The sequence below is a fragment of the Melospiza georgiana genome, chromosome 12 (genome assembly GCF_028018845.1).
Source record: "Melospiza georgiana isolate bMelGeo1 chromosome 12, bMelGeo1.pri, whole genome shotgun sequence".
NCBI lineage: Eukaryota > Metazoa > Chordata > Aves > Passeriformes > Passerellidae > Melospiza > Melospiza georgiana.
In genome coordinates this window covers 1,812,783-1,834,168 of record NC_080441.1, presented here as the reverse complement: position 1 = coordinate 1,834,168, position 21,386 = coordinate 1,812,783, and the positions used below count along the sequence as shown (strand labels likewise).

Here is a 21,386-nt window from a genome sequence, read left to right as displayed (position 1 = left end):
CCCGTGATTTTCCTCTGTCCATGCTGATACATCCTGAGTCCTTCGGTTTTCACAGCGAGGCTTGGCCGAAGGGATTCTGAATTCCACAGAAATGGTTTAAGCGTTCTCCATTGCTGTAATCCATGGGCACGGGCAGGTAACTCGGATATTGTTCAGCCTGCGGAAGAGAGAGGAAGCTTTGGGGCGCTCTAAGCGCCCTCCCAAAACCCGCCGAGAACTTTTACCAAAGACTGGGCAAGTCAATTTACAAAAGCACGTAGTGACAGGACCTGGCAGACTAGGTTCAAACTGGAAAAGCGAAGGTTTCCATTCGATATGAGGAAGAAATGTTAATAGAAATCCTAATGCTGCGCAGATGGGGCGGCCACAGCTGCGCTGGGCAGCCTGTGCTAAGGCCGGCCCATGATCGCTGGGCGTGCCCAAGGCCAGGTGGGACGGGCATTGCGGACACCTGTGCCAGCGGCAGTGCCCCGCCCACGGCAGGACGGGCAGTGCCGGCCCCTCCCAGCGCCCCGCGCCATAACCCCGGCCCGGGCAGCAGCCGGGCCCTTCCCCGTTCCCCGTTCCCGGGGGCGTTCCGAGCTGCCCTCACGGCTCCGCCATTTGCTGCCCGCTGCCGCAGGGCGCAGGCGCGCGCCGCCCGCTCAGGCGCGGTGACTCGGGCGGGCCGTGCGCGTGCGCGGCGGGGCCGGGGGAGCAGCGGAGCCGCCCCGGGCGGAGCGGGCGCGGGCGCGGGGGGCCCATGGGGCCGGTGCGGCCGTGAGCGCTCGGCTCGGCTCGGCCCGGCGGGGGCGGCCCCGCGGAGCCATGGACGGACACGCGGCTCCGGGCGCGGGCGGCGAGGAGCCGCTGAGCTCCGGCAGGATGAACGCGAAGCGCGGCGGGCGCGCCGCGGAAGAGGAGAGCCGGAACAAGCCCAAGCTGGTGAGCGCGCCGGGAGCGGGCGGGGAGCGGGGAACGGCCCCGGCTCGAGCGGCGGCTGCAGCCGGAGGAGGGGGCGCGGGTGCGGCGCTCCCGGCGCGGAACGCGGGGCGTGGGAGCCTTGCCGGGGATTGGCGGCTCCGCGCTCCGGGGCTCCGTGCGGGTTCGGGGGAGGCAGAGCCCAGAAGGGCCGGGCCGCGGTGCCGCTGCTCGGGGCCGGGGTGGGCGCTGGGCGCGGGCGGCGGCGGAGTTGCCACGCTCGGGAGGGGACAGGAACAGCCACAGGGACGGGGACAGCGCTGCTCCGCAACCTGTGCCCCGCTCGGCCGCCGGAGCCGGGTGCGGCCGGCCCCGCTGAAGCATCCAGAACCATCGCGGTGATCGCCATGCGAACCACGTGCTTGCCAATGGAACCTCTCACTTCATGGGAAAACAATCTCACAGACTGGCTGGTGCCGTATGGCTTTTTGGAACGCAAATCCAAAGTGTAGGACTGCGGTTGCTCATAATGGCTGTGCTCTTTGGTTAGTTTACTGACAGAGCTGATAAATCAAAATACAGGTGGAGTTTAAGGCAGCATCACTGGGTTGTATCACAGTTCATACCTACTGCCGCAGCAAAAGCTGTAATATGACAGTGTTTACATGTTATTGTTTACATTTGTCAGTTGCACGTGTTGAATCGACCCCGTTTAAGTCAGTTCTTGCTGTATTTCCAAAAGCAACAGTGTAGCAGACACTTATAACTCACTGACTCTTCTCCTTGGAGAGAGTACTCACGTTACAAACTTTATTTAACCTGTTGCAAGGGCTTTCCCCGATGCTGGTAAAACTGTATCGGAGTTGAAGTTCTCCCACCCTGTGCTCCTTTAATGATTATTTTCTGGTTTTTAGATAATCAGCACCACTGCAGTTTGGATTCTTGTGGTTTGTTTGGGGTTTTTTCTTGTTATGTTTGTTGTTGTTTTTTGTTTTTTGTTTTTTTTTTTTGTTGCTGAACATGAAGTTAGCGTTTGGGGAAGTTGGTAAATTTAACATTGAGGCATAGAAAAGTTACTTAAAGTTGTAATTGTTTCAGGGGATGACAATCAGAAGCATGAATGACTTTACCTGAATTTGTATTAAAATTGACAAAGTGTATCTTGGCAAAAGATAAGCGCATGTAGTGTTTTGTTTTGTTTCATGGTGTTATTGGAAACAGACTCGTGTTTCCTTGCATAGGATAAACTTTGTATAAACAGCACCTTTGGGTATGTTTATATAACCACCCCTACTATTTCCTGCTGAAGTATCTAAGATACTTTCCCTGCCTGAAGATTCCAGCAGGGAACTGATTCAAAAATCACTCAGGGAAGTGCTTCTCTTGGTAGCTGTGAACATAAACTTGAATTTTGCTCTAGCAGAAGAGAACTCTGTTCTGATAGAAACACATAATTTGAAAAATCAAAGTGAAATGAGCTCAAAATTGGGTTGAACGGGATGCCTATTTCCACTGCATGGTCTATTCACTTATTTTAGAATCCCTAGAATAAACTTTCATTGTTCCATTGAGTGGAAAAAAGAACATTATGTTAATATTTGACTTCATTCACAGCAGTGTGCATTTGTTTCTTGAGGGGGTGGATGATTGCAGTCCAGCAGCACCCTGGATCAGAGCAGGAATATATTGCTCAAATCAGAGCCTTGTGAAAGATAGCTTTGCCCTGGGGTAGGTGACTGGCCCTTGATGATGGAATTGAGTGGGTGGGCTGAATAGGAAAGCAGATTTTTTTTTTTTCACTCTGGACATGATGTACCTGACACGAAGAGAGATTTACTTTTAGGGGAGAAAAAGATTCAGGTGTGCTTTAAATTGAGTTGGAGTGACTGGACAGCCAGATTTACCAATTATTACCGTGGGTTTGTAAGGGAAGAACAAGGCTGTAATCAGCAAAAGGCTTCATCATACAGGAGAGTAATCCTACAAAACTGTGCTGGCTTTAATGGGGATGAGGAGTTGGTTCTGCTGGGCTGGCGTTGTCCCCAGGCACTGGCAGAGCACTCTTACTTACACCTCATCCCTGTTCTCTTTGTGCAAGATGAAGATGTGTTTGGGACCTGTGGCAAGGAAGCCACGCTGTTTATGCTGTGCTGAGCTGGCTCTGAGCTCATATCCAAAGTTCCTCACAGCTGGGTGTGGAGATGCTCTTGGTTCATCTTTGTAACTCCCAGTCCGTGGAGTTTCAGTGGAGTGCAGAGATGAATCAGCCTGCAGTCCCTGTCAGGTGCTGGGTGTAATTCCAGGAGCTCAGACAGGAGTGTGCCTCCTCCCAAACTCATTTCACACATCCAGGGCAGTGCTGAGCAAGGGCTTGCTGGGAGAGGCTGCAGCTGCACACAGAGGAGAAAGTATTTCTGGTTCCTGGCACAGGAGCTGAAATTAGGCAAATCCTTGGGAAGGAGTCCAGAGGAATGATTTTTATGATAAAAATGGCTCTAGGTGACAGAGGGCTAGGAACTGAAGTTGTTATCCTGAGGGAAGGGAAGCTAGAATAGAAAGGTGAAAGGTTTTTATTTCTCTGTTCTCTTCATCTGAGACTCAAAGCTGTGCAGTGCTGCTCTGCCTGCAGACGTGCAGGGCTTTGTTTGGTGGGGATTTTTAGGGCTGCTGCCTGATCAAGGGCACTTTTCCTGATGGACAGGAAGCAGGACTGGGCTGTGGGGAGAGAATCTGTGCTGGGAAGGAAAACAATGCTTGAAGTAATTCTCTGTAAGACAATTGACTATGTACACACACAAATAATTAAGGGTGAGCTGTATCAGGACTACTGATTCATTTATTTTCTGCTTTAGGTAGTTGGGAGAGTTGTTCAGGTTTCATGCCATTTGTTGAATGTGACTGAGCTGCACAAGGAGAATTTAGTTCCAGTTTTTATAATAGTAAAGCAGTGTGTAAACTGAAGTATTTTACTGAAGTTTGGTATCAGTGTTAACAGCACTCAACTGCTGCTGAGGCAGCTCTGGGTTGGTGTTTTGGGGGTTTTTTCCCCCTTTTTTTTCCCCTGGCTTAAGGACTAGGGGTTGGAACAAGTGCCTGGTATTTTTGTCGTCATTTTTGTTTACAGTGAAATGGGCAGAAAAAATCTAGATTGTTTTGGCAAACAATCATCTGATCTCACGTCAGCCCTGAGAATAGGCTGGCAGGAGGTGGCAGAGAGCAGCTCATGGGTTTGGCAACATGCTAAGTTGCTTGTGTTAAAGCATGCCTGTTCTGCTAGGGCAAACACTCTAAATTAAGGTTGTCAGGGAGATTGCTGGGATTCCTCTGTTGGTTAATGCTTAACTCAGATGTTCTTTGCTCTCCTCCACACTTCAGTCACATGGGAAATAGATAATTCTGTCAGGGACCTAGGAAATGGGAGTGCTTGAGGGTGGCAGCTCTGGTTTACAGAGCTGGGGTAGCTTACCAGGGGCCTGGAAAGTTGAGCATCTTTGTGGTGGAGAAGTTGAAGCCAGACTTTTGACAAAAGTTCATGGCAGAAGAAGGGGAGACAGAGGTCATAAAAAGGAGCTGGAGAGGAGGCTAAAAGGGGGGAGATGATTTGAAGGGTGATCAAGTATTTGTTGGTCAGAGACACTGAGATCACTGTTGTTGGAGCTTTTCAAGTTCTGAGCCTGGACAGAATCTTTAGCGTGGTGATGTGGATTTGGTGGGTGACCCTGCTTTTTGGGCTGCCCTGAGAAAAGAGTGAGATCCTTTCAAACTGTGGTTCTGTGAGTCAGCACTGGAGAAGAGGTGCTGTAACAGGGTTTGGGTGCTCTGGGAGTGGTAGAGCACTGCCTAACTCCCATGGCCAGTGCTTTTGGGGGTGTTATTAATTGCAGTAAACATCTCATGTCACTGTGGGATTAGCAGAAGCACGTGGTGGCCAGGACATGCTCACACTCACTGCTGTACCCCCAGGCTCCCTCCAGGTCTGTGTGGGAGCTGTTCAGTGCAGGATTCTCCACTTCCTACAGACCACATTTCTGAAAGGGGCTGCCTTCTGAGTGTGATGTGGCCTTTAGAATCAGATTAGGAGGAAGATGTTGTGTAAATAACTTGCAGAGCAAATTGTTAGGGGGAAGAGAGAGCTCCTTTAATTGGAGAGCAAGAGGATTTGGTGATTCACCCAAGGAGCATCTCATATTTTGTTTTAAAAGCAGAAATTGTTTGTGCTTAACGCTGAAGTCTTTTAAACCATGTGAGCTTTGAGAAAAGCTAGGAACTCAACATTCTGACTAATGTGCCATAACCTGGCATCAAGCAGTGGGATAAAAGTTTTTCTGAATTCACTTTAAAACAGAAGTAAGCTGAGTGTGCTTGGGAGAGGTTTCCCAGCTGTGCTGCACCACCCATATCAGTGCAGGAGTGGAGTGATTTAAGTTGTGCCTATCAATCCCTGTCAGACAGACTGTGTGCTGCAGGACCCACCAAAAAAAAACCCAAACTGTGTTCTTCTTGCATGACTCCTTTAGATAGCTGTGCACTGCATACGTGAACTATGAGTCAGGTTGAGCAGAGACTTTTGGCAATCAAATCAAATGTCTTACATTTAAAATCACAGTGTCTCTGAGTGAGAGCTGTGCATGCCTGCAGAGAGTTCTTGTTTCAAGTGTATGTGTGAGGAAAAGGTGCACCAAAATGCTTGTGTTCTAAGAGAGTCTTGGGATAATTAGCTCAAATCAGGATATTCCAGCAAGTGAAGCTGTCCTGGGGTGACTTTAGGATGCTGGTCTGTCCAACCCAGAAATAACTGTGCACCTTTAAGGCTGGTTCTGAGAGCAAAGGGGAGAAGAAGCAGCACACAGTTTTTCTCCCAAATTTGCCCTGAACCAGGACAGAAGTTATCAAGGGTACAACCATTACTGAAAAGTAAAATTAATGTCTTCTGGAACTTCTGTTGCTTGGAGTTGTCCTGGTCAGGCACTGCATGGAGGGTAGGGCTGGCTTGGTGCTGATGTTTGGGTAAATGCTGGAGCCTGTAATGGGAATTGCTGTTGACACCGTGTGAGGTGATAGAGACAGTGATAAGCCTATCTGTGGTAATTAAACTTCCTGAACGACTCCTTGTGAGACAAAGCTGTAGAGCACTTGTGAACCTACAGGAAGCTTTGCAAACAGAGCAGATTCCACCAGGCTGGGTGAAAGGCAGCTGTGAGAGCTGGCAGTGGGCACAGCAGATGGAGGTGGTGCTGGCTGGGGCTGCAGGCAGCTGGTGCTGGGTGTTCAATGTGCCAGGATGAACTTTGGTTCTGCTGTCCCACAGTTGGGATTGCTGGTGGCCCAGCAGAAGGAAAAGATCTGCCTCTCCCCATGGAGTGGGCTACAAGATGACTTCATGTTTTCTGCAACATTTGCAGTTGTCTGGAAGTAAACAGTAAAGCAATAATAGTTAATAACATCCCTCTGTTTCTTTTCATCCTTGTCCAAATTGAGAGTACAACAAGCAATGTCAGCTGCTGCTGGAGCAACTGGCAATTTCAGTTTGTTCTTCATCACTTTGCTTGTTCAACCTTGAAGCACAAGAAGTTAGGAGATTACTCAAATGAGTGATTTTAGCAGTTGCTTGAAGCTTTTATATCATTATTCCTTACCAAAAAGCAATAATGCGGTAACTTTGTTTAGGAGGAAATAAGGGTTTTCTTCTTAAAATCAGCTATGATGGTAGAACAGATAATTTTGGGAGACTGAAATAATTGAAAAACCTTCTTTAGTATTTGTGTAGCAATTGATAAAGCTGCAGGTAGACAAAGGTAACTTGTCTCAAACTTGCATATTGGTTTTGTATCAAACAGATCTTCAAATCTTGTGAGTGGCTTTTTGCTGCAGCATTGGAGGAGTGAGCAGCCCAAGGATTCCCACCTGTACCTGTGGCTTCTCCCAGGCGGATAGGTGGGATGTTGTGTGACAGAGGTAGCACTAACACAGCCTGCAAGGCAAATGTGTTCTACCTGGTAACAATAAATGGTGTGGGAGAAGGGGGTGCCAGGTCAAGAATTGGCTTTTTTAGGGAGCAGCACTCTCCCTGCTCCCCTTGGTGTTTTGGGACATCAGTTTTGTGTGGCAGTGGGACAGACAAGGTCCTGAAATGAACCTGTCAGAACCATCCCTGTGCTATTTGCTCTTCTCTGATTATTTGCTGGAACCAATGAGACTGGAATTATGGCACATTAGAACTCCTCCTGTTGGATGAATCTGTCTAAAGTTCATCCCCCAGTTCCATGGAATTGTGTCTGCTTTTCAGCCCTCCTGTCCTGATCTCCTGTACATGATGTGATAGCAGCACAGATCTGAGAGGGATCTGCTGTGGCAGTGAAATGATATTGTGATGTACATCATGATCTAAACCATGGACTCCTCTGGTCTATAGAAATGGAGACATACCTTGGAAGTTCAGTTCTGGAACAAGCCACACATGGGAATTTTCTGGTATGCTACAGCTCCTGAAGGTTTTTGGTTCACCTGGGTGTGGCAATATTTGGCCTGAAGGTGTAGTGCAGAGTGTCACGGCACCACACCTTGTGTGTTGTGTAAGGCAGGGCTGTTCTGAGCAGTTTCTAATGGATACAGGCTCCTCCCGTGTAAACAGGAAACTCTTGGAGAGTGAGGGAAGGGCAGAGCTGGGGTGGTGCTTGTGGCAGGCTGCCTTCTTGTCAGGCTCCTTTCCTTTGAGTGATCCTCAGGGAAATCATGGCAGACAGGAGGGTGTTGGGGAAATGATGGATGTGGTGAATGTCTGATGTGTCTGCTGCCTGCACGTGTTCTTTGCGTAGTGTTACTAGAAATATTCGCAATTTGAAACAGTTTAAACTTGTTTCAAAGGCTGAAAATGTTACTGTAAACGTGACTGATTGAAAACAATGTCACTGGAAAAGGTACTGAGTTGTATTCCTTAGTGATTTTTGAGTGTGTAAATATATATATTAACACACTGCTGCCCTACTTATAGTGAAAATATGAACTTTTTGTAACAAGACCCCATTAACACATTTAGTTTGTCCCTTTGAGTCAGAATAAATACATAAGAACTTGCTTGAGGACTGTGGAACTTTGAGTGCTGCTACCTTGCAATTTAGAATAAGTTTCTAAATAAAAAAATTAAAATATCTTGGGAATAGTGGTGTAGAATCTGAACCCCTGGTGCTGCAGGACTGTTGCTCTTCAGCCAGGAGAGCAGCAGCTGTAATTTTAGGTTCCAAAGGCTGAGGGAATTGCAGCATTGGTGGGTGCAGGTTGCTTTGAGGGACACAGCCTGGTTCTTGGCTCAGGACTAGCTGGTCAAACATTAATGACTTTGTCCTGGCTGGAGTCACAGGAACAAACTGCTCCATGCTATGTGTGCAGGTGTGAAGGTGAGAGGAAATAACCTGAGACCTTCAATGTCCCCATGGACACCTTTTTGTCACAGTTAGTTGGTCATTATGTGTTCACAGTGGCTCTGTATAAATTCAGTTTGGGCTCAGGGACGGTGGAACAAGCCAAAATGAGTACTTGGTCAGGAGAAATGTTAGTTCTGCAGTTCATTACTCCTCCTTAATATGGTAGGAGCTAATGATGGTTGTTGTAATGGCCTTTAAGGGTGCCTGTGGTTCAGTGTTTTTAATGAGTGTGGCTTTGTCAGGAACAAACACAAAGGCAACATGAGATTCATTAGATTCTAGCCCCTAATAACAGAATACAAGCTGTTAATTCTTGTACAGTAGAAAGTTTTCTGCTTCCTTGTCTGCATTTTGGTTCTTCGTGTTCTTTCTCTTGCTGTGAATTATTTTTGTCTGTTAAATTTGAGTAACTTCTGAAGTACTTTGGTTTCATAATGGAGCTGAGCTGGATGTTTGCATTTGTAATTGTGTGAGTACAGGAGGAGGTGAGAACTTGACAGTTAATGAGAGTTGAAGTGGTTGTGTGTCCCAGCTGTATTAGAACAGGGGAGAATTTCCATAAAGAAGGAAGAAGACAGAGCGCATCAGGCTGGGAATATGCACTGGTGCCATGCATGTTTGAGTTGTTGGGCCAAGTTCCACAGTGCCACAGGAGCTGAGCCCTCTGCCATCCCTCAGGCTGGCCCTGCCCCTCCTGGGAGCTGCACTGTGACTTTATCTGATTTGTGCACACTGAAGGGAATGGTACAGTGACAAACTCACAGCACTGAGTTTTGTTTTCATCCTCCAGTTTATTGTAGCTTGGTGGTGATGTTCCCAAACTGGAAAGGTGAAGAGTGCAGCAGAGGTTTGGTGAAGGTTCTGCCTGAAAACCAGAAAGGCAATTTTCATTTTTAATATGCATTCATATTTGAACTTCAGACAAAGCTTGGGTGGATAGGACAGGCTTCCTAAATCCATTAAGGTTGGTTTATACTGTTCTGTGATTCAGACTAATTCCTGAATGCCTTCTAAGATAAGCAGTATTCCCATCAGTTAACATTTGATGTTTCAAAAGAGTTGTTTTGTGAAAAACCTTTATAAGATTCATGTAAGTGTTCTGGGGTAGCCAAAGCACATTGAAGACATAATATTAAGTAAACCTTATTTTTTTTTTGCTTATCTCTTTTAGCAGAAAAAAAGAGATTCTCCATAATCTGACAAGTTTCTCTAATTGTCGTGAATTCCAGTTTCTTCTTAATAGGGACCCTCACCTGTACTGAAGTCAAGTGATACCATGGGATTCCTCATTGTGAAGTACAATGTAATTCCTCTCTGTTCACATGTGCTTCATTTCCTACTTCCCCAAAGCACAAATATTCTTCTGAGGATGCTGTTACAAACAGGAAAGAATAGGGAAGAGAGCAGGAAGACCTGGAGTGTGACACAGCAGCTGTACATTGTTCAACCCAGTACTCTTTGCCTGTTGAGTACATTGTGGTCCATGCCTGTGGAAGTTATTTAATCTTGAATTTCAGTTCTGTGAGGAAAAGCCAGAGTTCCCTGCTATAGCAGCAGCACTACTCATTTTTCCAGGTTTTAGTATCACATCATTTATTATTAAGGGAGAAAAAAGGGGCTTTACCACCAGCTTATTGTAATGCAGAGATCAAATACTGCTCTGATTAAGTACTTGCCCTTTACTTGTAGGTCTGTCTTGGAAGACAGACAACATTATTCTAAGAAGTTGTTGACATGATCCCTGGGACCATGTTCCAAGTCTGATGGGTACAGACAAATGAATGTTCTTCACAGGGAATTGCAGCTCCTTTGGCTCCCTGCACCCCTTGTGCTGCCAGCTTGTTTGTGGGCTGTGGTTTGGTTGGTTGGATTTTCTTACTACTTACAAAACAACCCAAACAAAGCAGATACACATGTTCTCACTTTCTCAGAGCCTATCAAAGGCAATCTATTCCATTTTCCAGGAACTGCCCAGTATCCAGTGAAGCTCCTGCAGCTTGCTGTGGGTGTTCTGCTTTATTTTTAAGTGTCAGTCCTCTCCCAAAGATGCATTCTGCCAGCTTAACTTCTCAAATGGTTTTGTAGGAAAAATCCAAATGGAGTCTGACACTTATTTCAGTGTTTAATGTACCCACAAGAGCAAGAGATGTTCTACACAACCACCAGCATGCAGTGAAAAATCTTACCAAATCCCTCTCTGCACAGAACAGCAAGAGAAGTTTAGAGAAGCTGAGCCTGTCCCTTGCAGGGCTGTTGGGCTGTCCTATGCACACTGTCAGAGAGGAAGCAAGTAAGCTGAAATGAAGAAATGTCTGTAAGTATTAGAGTGAAGAAATTTCTCAAAGCAGTTTCTGCTTCAGTTTTTAAGAAAATTTCAAACCAACTCTGTCAAGTCAAGTTTGCTCCTCTTGAGAGAAAATACTTAGGTTACAACAAAAGATTAATTTCAGGTTCAAGGTGTGTGATTGTGTTAAAAGGGTAAAAACTAGGATTGCAGCTCAGTCAGGGCAAAGGTGACTCTTGTCATGATGAAAAGGTGTCTCTTGAGGAGGTGAGGCACAAAAGGAGTCCTGCTCTCACCCCTCTCCATGACCCACTCAGAGCTATGGAACAGCTCCCAGTCAGCCCAGCAGCTCCCCAGTGTCCCAACGAGCACCTGCACCCAGGAGGGCCAGAGCAGGGAGCAGCAACTCAGTGCACATCAAGTATTGCTGTCAGAAATACTGCTGTGTGCTGCCCCTGGCATGGAAGCAAAGAGCTCCATCCCACTGCTTGTATCTCAACATAAAATTGAGATAAAGTCTGCACTTACTGTGTCAGGAATTGTTTTGACACAGTTTTTCCAGTTTAACTCTTCCCGAATATTTCAAAAGCACTTCACCATAACATTATACCAAAAAAGAAAAAAAACCAAATTGCTTAAAAACTCAAAGCTCAAGTGAACCACATTTTTGAAAAGGAGGCAGCAGAGACCCAGTGCTGAGTGTGGTTCTGCTTTGCAGGAAAGCAACTTTGCTCTTTGCAAAGTCTAATTTGCAGAAGTTTTAACAGCAAGCTGTGTTGATAGTTTGAAGTGAGGAATGTAGAAGCTGTAGAGCATCCTGAGGAGAGCCTGTGTTCTTGTGCTATGAAGATCAGGCTGTCTCTAATGAAAAGCCTGCTGCTCCTCCACAATGCCCTTTCCTGCCATGCAGGGTGCCCAGGGAGCAGAGCAGGGCCCAGCTCCTGCCTCTGCCTGGGGAGCAGGGATGTGGAGCCCTTGTCTGATACAGCTGCTGATGGGAAGTGTTTGGATTTCAGCTGTGGCTCTGGAAATGCCAGGACTCAATTTGCCTCTGCACTGGCAGGTGTCTCAGATCAGTCTAACCTGGTCTGGGTGTCCTGCTGCCAGCCTTGTCCTGTGTCTCACACCCAGCAATTTTGTTGGCTTAGACTGACATAAACTGCAGCTTTTGGAAAAAGCTTATCATTTTCTTCTGTTTTAAAGCTTACTTATCAATGAGCACCAAGAAAACCTTGTCCTGAAACAAACTTTTCAAAACAGTGATGGCAGTTTGAGCTTCAAATTATATATATATATATATAGTTCAGGTATTTTCCTCAACTCCTTTTGTGTCTTCAGTTACAAAGCTGATGAAACTGACTGTTTGTTTACAGTCAGTTTCATCAGCTTTGTAACTGAAGACACAAAAGATTTTTTTTTTCCAGATTTTCTTTTTTCCAATTTCTGAATTAATTTGCTTCTTGCCAAACCTCAGCCCCTGGCGTTTGTGAGGGGAGTGTCTGATATGATGCCCATCCTCTGGCATCTGTTCCCTCCCTTCTGTTTGGGAGCAGTGCTGAGGCATCTCCCAGCAGGTGATTAAGGATTGGTGCCCTCTGCTGTTAATGATTTACCAGCCTGGCTGACCCTCGGGCTTTATTTTAGGACGAGGAATTATCAAATTTATTTCTGGAGCATTGCTCATCTGTGGATGGTCATTCTCCTGGGGAAAAAAGTGCAGAAAGTGGGCAAAGCTGGCAGCTTCCCTGGGGGAGGTGGTGCCATCCTGCCCTGACTCAGGGATGCCAGCACTTCTCCATTTGCATTTGGGCAGCCCATGTGTCCCTCCATGCTCAGCTCTAGGTTAAGACTTCATTTAAAACATTGAATAATGCACATTCAAGGAGCTTGTGAAGCAAGCAGCTGCAAGGCAAACAAGATTTTTTCCATATGGTGTCATATAGCCCAAATGTAAATGTACAACAATAGTAACAAAACCATTGGTATTGCTCAATTCAAGTGTTTTGGAGGAAGCAGATGGATTACAACAGTCATTTCAAGGATTTTCTGAAAGCATGGTGAATGCTCCTCAAAGTGTGAAAAATATTATGCTAAAACAAACATTAGTAATAAAATTAACAAAAGTATAATTCACAAAATGTCAGGTATACCTCATCATGAGTAAAGGATCTTGAAAGGCCTAATGAGTGTGTAGTCCTGGTTTCTGCACATCAGCTTTTATAGTTGGGTATCTTTTCACCATTTCCTAGGTGCCTTTTCAGATTTAATCCAAAACTGAATATGTTAACAGATGGTTAAATTGTCTAATGGGAACATTATTCATTCTCTGAGCTGAAGAACAGAGGTTGTAGGAGTGAATTCTATTTTGTGACTAAGACCTAGATTCAAGATGCAGACAACTTTTTGTACTTCAAATATTAACCAGGCTGGGGTTTGTCCCTTTAAACTCCTTGGGTTCAGGTGTTCTTGTGGGAAGTTATTCCTTTCCTGCTTGTATGCAAATTAAAAGCTCTTGTCCTTGAGTGGGGCTTTACCATGGCTTTTGCAGGTGTTGAAGTTGAGGTAAATTTTAGAAAATAGCAATATCAGCTCAGTTAAAAAAAAATCAATAAAACCTCATGAAAGCTGAGAGAAGGTCAAGTTTCTGGTTGCTACCCCTAGAAAATGATCTTTAGTGGGAGCTGTTCCCTGAGCTTGCAGCCTGGCTGCAGGAATGGGTGTTCCAGCACACCACACTTTCCTGGGCAGTAAAGTGAGAATTGCTGTTAGGTTTGGAAGTTCCCCAGCTGATCATTGTTCATTCTGCACGTGGTGATCCGGGAGTTACTGTACTGCTGATTTGATTTTTGTGGTGAGACTGAGACTCCTGAGCATAACAATTGAGAACATGGGAAAGTAATACTTAAAAACAATCAATCCATGTAAATGCACCTCAGTGTACAACTCATGGTCAGCTTAAGTGATTTGGAAGGTTGTATTAAAACACAAGTTAGGAAAAGGTATAAAAAAGTAAACTTGCTGTGAATTTTGTATTAAACGTTGGTGCAGTCATCTCAAGTAATTGAATTCTGTGAATGTGATGTTGTTGCTGCTGTAGCCTGCATTGTTTGCATGAGGAAGCACTGATTTCTGCATCAGGAAGTGTAGTGATCCACAAATATATTTTTACTGTTCTCATGTGCAAGATTTCAATTACTCTGAATATTAACTTGGCTGAGACCTTCTGAGATAAAGAATTGTCTGGTGCAGGTGGATTAGTATGTGTTATTATTTTTGTGTGATTTTCTGTCATGATCTGTCTGTGCTTATAAAAGTAGCAGAGTAAACTCAGACTGGGAAGAGGGACTAGAAAATGATATTAACTGTTGATGGACTGGAAAGGAGAAGCTCTATCACTTCAATCTTCTAAGTACAGAACTAAGTAAGTGAGTAGGAGATAGTTCTCTGGTATAGAAGCTGAAGAAATTCTGTGCTTTGTGTTGATATTTTAACTAGGAGAGAGAGATGATCTACAGCTGCCTTAAATTGTATATGTATTTTAGATATAAATGTTAATTTGATATCCCTTATCTGCAAATGTTTCCCCAGGGATTTTTGTGAAGCCTTTTCCCTTGGGCTGCTCCTGCAGACAGGAACTCAGTGTCTGTGACAAGCCAGGAAAGTGCAGATTTTTCTGTCTTGTGTTGCTCTGGCTGCCTCATAGATGGCAGAAAGAATAATGCTGGAGGACTACAGAATCTACAATATCTTAAATTTCCTTCTAGGAAGGTAAACTACTTTTGGGTTATGTTCTGAAATCAGCCTGGAAGTGCAATTTCTTTGTTAGCACAAGAGATTGTCAGATGCTGTGAGGATCTGTGGGTACAGAAGTGCCTTGGCTTTGCCTGCAGCTCCTTGCAATGTCTCTGCTACCTGTTAGATGTGCTGCTTATCTCGAGTGGCTGCTGGCAGCACTGGAGTTGTGCACCAGAAGGAAATCTGGGTCTGAAAAAATGCACTGTGCTATCTTGTTTTAGTGTTCTGTACTTTGCCCAGAGGAGTTTGAGTGACAAATGCAATATAAGTGTAGAGATGGGGTAGATGATCCTGTTCCAGCTTCTGGCAGAGATTGACAGTACTTAAATGAGAAGGGGAAAAAATGTTCTCATACAAGTAGTTCCTAAAATGTATGTGGAGTTTCAGAACTTCTTGCTTGCCTGGCTGTCTATTAAAAACAGGGTCAGGTTTTATTCCATTTTTCTCTGCAGTCTCAATTAAAGGGTTTATTTACCAGAGTGCTAAGTGCACACCTTAGCTTTGATTTCAAGATGATAAATTCCATACTTATGAATTATAAGCCCAGGTGAGGGAAATACAGGAGAGGTGTAAGGAAGGGTGTTAAGATGTGGCAGTTTGGAAGGTGAAGGGTTGGTGTCAACATCTGGATGTGCAGATGTGTGTCAGGATCAGGTGGAGCTGGTTCAGAAAGCCCATCTGGTGCTGTGTCACATTTGTGACCAAAACAGCACAGACAGAAAGAACACCCCAGTGCTTCAGCTCTTGCTGAACAGCCCTCCCCAGTCTGCAGGATTTCTGCTTCATGTCAGCTCCCTCCAGGAGCAGGGTGGGTGGCCTGGAGGTGGGGACACAGCTGGGACAGCTCATCCACAGTGACCAAACACATTCCAAAACGTTTTACATCCTGCTGGGCAGTAAAGGCAGGGCTGCAGGGCGGGGAGGAGCAGTTTACCAAATCATCAGGTGCTCAGAAACTGGGTACACACTGGCCTGCTGGTGCCAAATGATGGCTTTTTAATTTATTTTCTTTATTCCCATCATTATTACATTATCTTTATAGCTCACCCATCAAGTGTTTCTTGCTTTTGTACTTCTGATTGGCTCCACGATCCTGCTGGGAGGGAATGAGTGGGGACTGACCTGTGAGCTGGGGTCAGTCCTCTCCACTGTCCCACGGATTTCTGAATGCTTCTGAAATCCTGTCCCCCCATGAGTTCTAGACCTGAACTCCTTTCATGGCTGCTTTGTGTCAGCCGTGTGAGCAAGGTTCATGAACGAAATGCTTCCTCAATAATGACTGCTGATATTGGTGTGCAGTATGGGTGGCTTTGCTGTCAGCAGGATTTTCCTGCTCAGGAAGAAGTGACAAGGGAGGGAGGGAGGGAGGGAGGGAGGGTGGTTTGTGCATCATCACTTCAGCGACTCGAGCCAGTTCCTCTCCGGGCTGCCGTGACTCAGTGCCCAGCGCAGTTGGCAGAGGCTGCAGGGCTGTGGGCACAGCCTGGGCAGAGCTGAGCTCTGAGCTCACAGTCCCGTGTGCTGCTGGCCCTGCGCAGTCTGGGTTTGGTGTGGGAGCCCTGCCAGGAGCTCTGGCTGCTCCTTTGGGCACCTCTGGGGCTTTGGGTGCATCAATTCCATAGCCACAGCATAGGGTGCCATGGGCACAGCCTGGGCAGAGCTGAGCTCTGAGCTCACAGCCCCGTGTGCTGCTGGCCCTGCACAGCCTGGGTTTGGTGTGGGAGCCCTGGCTGCTCCTTTGGGCACCTCTGGGGCTTCGGGTGCATCAATTCCATAGCCACAGCATAGGGTGCAATGGGACACAAGCTTGCTTTTTCACAGAAAAAATGGACATTTCTTGTCCATTTGCCTGCAGTTTTTTAGCACCCGTAGTGAAATTTCAAATGCTTTTTAATGTTAAATTACATGAAATAGACTCCTTTATTCTGAAGCAGTAGGTAACACTGTCTTTTTTTTCTTTGATTTGTGTGTGTTGTTTTTTGTTTTTTTAATAGAATATTCAAATAAAAACTTTGGCAGATGATGTGGTAAGGTCTTTGTAGCATCTTAATTTGCAATGGTAACTCCACGCTGCATGCTACTTTACTCAATGTTGTGGACAAAATAACATTCTTATAAGGATATTAAACGTTAGATTTCAGAAAGTTGAGTGACTATTCCTAAAGATCTTAATTTTTGGCTTCAGTTGAAGAAGATTAATCATGATTTCTGTTTGGAGAAACTTCCTTAAGCACATTTGAAATACTTCAGTAATACTGTGGCTATGTTGAAACTGTTGCTCAACACTGAAGTGTTATTTCTCCTGACCTTCTCTTTACCAGTAAATGGGCTGCAGTGCCTCTTCAAAGCTGGTTGCCACATGATTCAAGTGGAACCGTTTTGGGTAATAAATGTCCACTGAGTGCCACGGGACAAGTGTGTGCCCAGTAGCACTAGCTTGATAAAGCTGAATTCTTTGAAACTGGTTCCAAATATTTTTTCAGAAAATTTATTTCATTAAAATTAACGCCTTGTATTATATATATACAAAATAAAGCCAGAGTGGTTCTTTAGTTAATGATTGTCTGCACATCTGAAATGAGGAAATGGTGCCTGGAAATCACACAGGAGATTTCTTTGTGTCTTTCCAGTGATCTCACCGGTGCAATGTAATTGAACAAATTTGGTGTTAATAAGTTACACTTGAAACAGATGAAGTGTGGTGCAATTGGATCTTAAATGACTTTTTGTGACTGTTGAATGGTCAATATAAAACTGCATTTCAGGCACTGTCATATCCTTGGCTTTTCACCAGGCTATGCCCTAATTTTAAGTGTAATTTAAACTATTCTAATAAGGTAGAAAATGGATTAAAGTTATGTTCTTGCTTTGTCAAAGACATTAACTGTATCCTTATAGGTATTGTGCTTCTGTCCACAAATATAAAAATATCTAAGGAAGAAAACCTCAAAAAAAAGTTCAAAAGAAGTTCAAAGGGAATGCAGCTTATCTAGGGACACTTTCCTTCAGAGATTTAAGGTCATCTCATAGGATCTCAACAATAACAACAAAAACAATGAACAACAAAAATGAATAAAAATAAACAAAGCAACAGAAAAATAATCTTTCTTCATACTCCACAGCTCTCACTCTAGTGTCTCCACTCTGGATTCACTAATCTGAAATGAATCAAAACTTTTGCAAACAAAGTCTGTCTCCATCAGACATTTCAGACCTCAGAGAGATTGTTTTGTTGTAGCCAATATAAATTTTGTTTACGAGTTTTGGAGGAGATGACAGTGACTGCTCTGAGTGATCCTGGTAACCCTACATAAGCTGCTGTTAGATGAAAGCACATCTTCATAAGGCTGTTGAGTGTCTGAAACAAATACAAGGGTGTTTGTGCATGCAAACAGTTCTTTGAGGAAAATTGCTGTATGCACGATGTTCTCAAATTGAACATATATATGTATATATATAAAAAATAAAGATATTAAATCAAAAAATTCAGGCTTTTTTCAGAATAGAGTTCTATGTTATGAATACAACAGAAATGGCCTTATAAGGAAGGTGCTGGTTATTTCCAACATTAACCCATAACTGAGCATGCCTGCAGCCAGGAGTGGGGCTTGGTGTCAGCCCTAACCCAGAGCCCTGGCAGTGCCTGCCCGTGTGTTTAACCCTGGTGCTGCTGCTGTGGGAGCCACCCTTCACTGCCTTCCTCAAGCTCAGCACTAATTCCACCAGTTCCTCCTCAAAAACTCTGCCAGGGCTTAGGAGCTATGCTTGGAGCATTAACGCCTCTACCAACTTCATTTTACTTCAGCAGGATGTTTTATAAGCCTGATGAACTTGTGAGTACCTCCTTCCCCACGCTGCCTTTTACTTTGTCCTCCAAAGACTTGTAGCCCTTCGGGTGAAGGGACAGTGGACATTACCTTTGTGGTACCATATTTATTCACTGTCACAGTAATTAGTAATGGGAGAAAATGAGCTGAAGACTTTGAAGTGCTAGGAGTTTCACCTAGCTGGTGCAATTTTGGATCAGTGAGAATTATTTAAATCCCTTTTGCATGTGACTTGTCATGAGTTTACCTTATATGTTATTGTCTTTCTGTGCGAAGTAATCTCTAAATATTTGAGTATTTTTACTTACAGTTCAGTTTAACTCTGCTGCTTGAATTAACTAAAAACACGTGCCTTGCTGCCATCCAATTGGCTGCTTTTCTCTTTCTATTTCTGCTGAATTTGGGATGTTTTTGCAGCGTGACAGAATCACAAGCTTCAGGAAATCAGCTGTGAAGAAGGAGAAGCCTCTCATTCAGCATCCCATTGACTCCCAGCCTTCCATCAGTGAGATCCCACATGCCCAGGCACTTGTTGATGAGCGCTGCATGAACTTATCAGAGAAAGAAGTTATGGATCTCTTTGAAAAAATGATGGTAAGATGTGGTGTGGGGAGAACTGTCCTGTTCCACTGGGTAGCTCTGTTCAGTGGAGCTGTGAATGCCTTTTGAAGGATTGGATAAGTGTTAATTAACTCTTGCTTGATTTGCTTGTTAAGGGATTAGTTTTTAACTTTTCCAAGGAATGGTAATTGAAGCAGACAATGGGTCTGTCTCACACACACTGAAGTTCTGTGACAAGGCTGCTCACCAGCAGTGATTGCAGAGCATTGACTGCTCTGAGGTGCCAGTCTGAAATTCCTTTGACTTTTAATGGCAAGCCTAGTCATGACTGGTAATGACTGCATTGTATTTAATCAGTTACCAAGTTAAAAGAAGTGTCCTAATAGATTTAATCTAGCAGAGCATTTTGACTTTTAGGCTTGTTTTAAATACATGGGTTGGAACAGTTTCAGCTCTATCCCTTCCACAAGCTACTAATCCATGTAATAACAGCCTTTGATTAGATAGTGCAGGAATGGTGTCCACTGTGATAAGATTTCACTGCAAACACAGGAACATCTCAAGAGTTGACACTTCTGCAACAACTTGAGATGTAGAATTGTTGTGCTTGTCCTCTAGATTTACTGAGCCAAATTTTACAGATGTTAACTCCCTTTGATTCAGTTTAGATTTTGCGTAAGTCTCAAAAACAATGAACACTTGAGGTGACAGATTTAAATGGGAAAATCATGTAGGGCAAAATCAAACACACGCAGATAAACAGGAAAAAGTAACTTCTGTTTGTTTGAAAATTAATTGTTTAACAAAAGTAGCTTTAAAAGAACAAAGACTACTGAAAATCCTGTGTTGCTGATGTTGTGTGGTGTGGTTTTTTCAGGAGGACATGAACCTGAACGAGGAACGTAAAGCTCCTTTACGAGACAAAGACCTGAGCACCAAACGTGAGATGGTTGTCCAGTACATTTCTGCAACTGCCAAATCCGTAAGTACTCACCTCAGCAAGGAGCCTGGCTTGGAGTCTTGGCCTTTTCAAGCTTGAAACTTGAATTTTTTTTATCTGGCTTTATCTCAGAGTGATAGGAAAAAATAAATGTGTACTTGCTAACTCATTGTGAATGCTTGCAGCTGCATCTGAGCAGTCAGTTTGCATTTGCCTTGCTGGGCAATGTCAAAACTCGGTCCTTTCTTGGAAACCATAAGAAATTGCAAATCCAATAATGTAGAGTCATGGATGGAACCTGAGCATCTTTCTGTGCAATTCATCTTAAGGATTTTTGGTACCCAAAGTTTTTGTGGTTTCAGTAGCAATGTATGTGCTAGACATTTTTAGTGAAAGGATGGTCTTAAATCCAGTTCCAAATTACATTTTGAATTGAAAAAATGTTTTGACTTTTCACTGATGTTGACTATTCTCTGTAATTTAATTGATTAACTCTTCATATAGAGTTTTTGAAGTCTGTCTTCTTTGCAAGAAGTGTAAGGAAATTGAAGACTGGATACACCAACATTTTTGGGGTATAGAAATAAAATTTCAAGTAGTGAAGAGCTGCAGTTTATTTTCTGCAGCTGAACTTTTGTACTAATTATTTATAAAATACAGCAGCAATGCTTTGTGTGTGTTAAAAGTTGACTATGACGAATATAGAAATTAGTAAAGATTGTGTTGGTGTCTGGCTGAGGAATCTTTAAGCATAGACTCCAAGCAGTACAATTGACTTGTTAACCTTGAAAATCACCTCTGCAGAGTTCAATTTCAAAAATTAAGATGACAATGACATGCAATTATTATGCAAATGCCTTGCCTAAACATTAAAAACTTCAGTGAGGAGAAGTTGGTGTTATAATGGTGATGAAATGGTAATGAAAGTGGTGATTTAAGTTCTGAGAGGAGTGATGTTCCTGCATGAGCTCATCTTAAAGAAAATCCACAGTCCTTAAGTGTGTGCTGGAAGGAATCCAGTGCTTTAAGCATGGTCCAACTAAATGTACAAATTACTGGAGAATTATTCATGCTTAGGCAGTGAATGTTATGAACTATGAACTAGACTGTCTTTGGGAACTGTTAATTATGCTTTGTAAGTTTTTTATCTTCACTTGATGATCAATATTAAATCTGAAATTTTTCTTAGTATGCAGAAATACTTTAGTGAAGCAGTAGAAAGTGGAAGTAGAAATGGAAGTATTTGCATTTTTTCCCAAAATGCAGTTAAACAATGGTGATGTCTGTCACGTACACTGCAATTGAAATGCAGCTGAGTAAGGAAAGCATGGCTACCATTGCATGGCTCACTGCTGAAATGTTCATGCATTGCATTGCTCCCCATGTGTGCTGCAGCATGGGAAACGTAACAGAACTGGGAAGACATTTGCCTAAATGTACTAATAATTTAAAACCAAGTCATCCTAAAAGGTCCTTGTACATGAATGTGCACTTTGGGCTTAAGTCAGCACCAGTGTGGCTGTTTTACACATTGCCAAGTGTTTTTCCTAGAGGAAAAACAACTCATGTTCAAGTTTGTGTGCTTCAGTATGTCCTCCTTGCAATTGAATCACAGCATTTGAATGGAATCTTCCAGAAATACACATTACCTTTCTGTT

At 44.0% G+C, this 21,386-nt stretch overlaps 1 protein-coding gene across 1 annotated transcript in view; it reads left to right on the top strand.

The window, feature by feature from the left end:
• The first annotated feature begins 788 nt into the window (after nt 1–788).
• DIAPH2 (diaphanous related formin 2) overlaps nt 789–21,386 on the top strand; it is a 167,803-nt gene continuing 147,205 nt past the window's right edge. The window contains exons 1-4 of the mRNA XM_058032453.1: nt 789–924; nt 16,395–16,427; nt 18,645–18,821; nt 19,666–19,770. Of these exons, the coding sequence (XP_057888436.1) occupies nt 808–924; nt 16,395–16,427; nt 18,645–18,821; nt 19,666–19,770 (432 nt within the window). The 5' untranslated portion in view covers nt 789–807. The remainder of the gene's footprint in view (nt 925–16,394; nt 16,428–18,644; nt 18,822–19,665; nt 19,771–21,386) is intronic.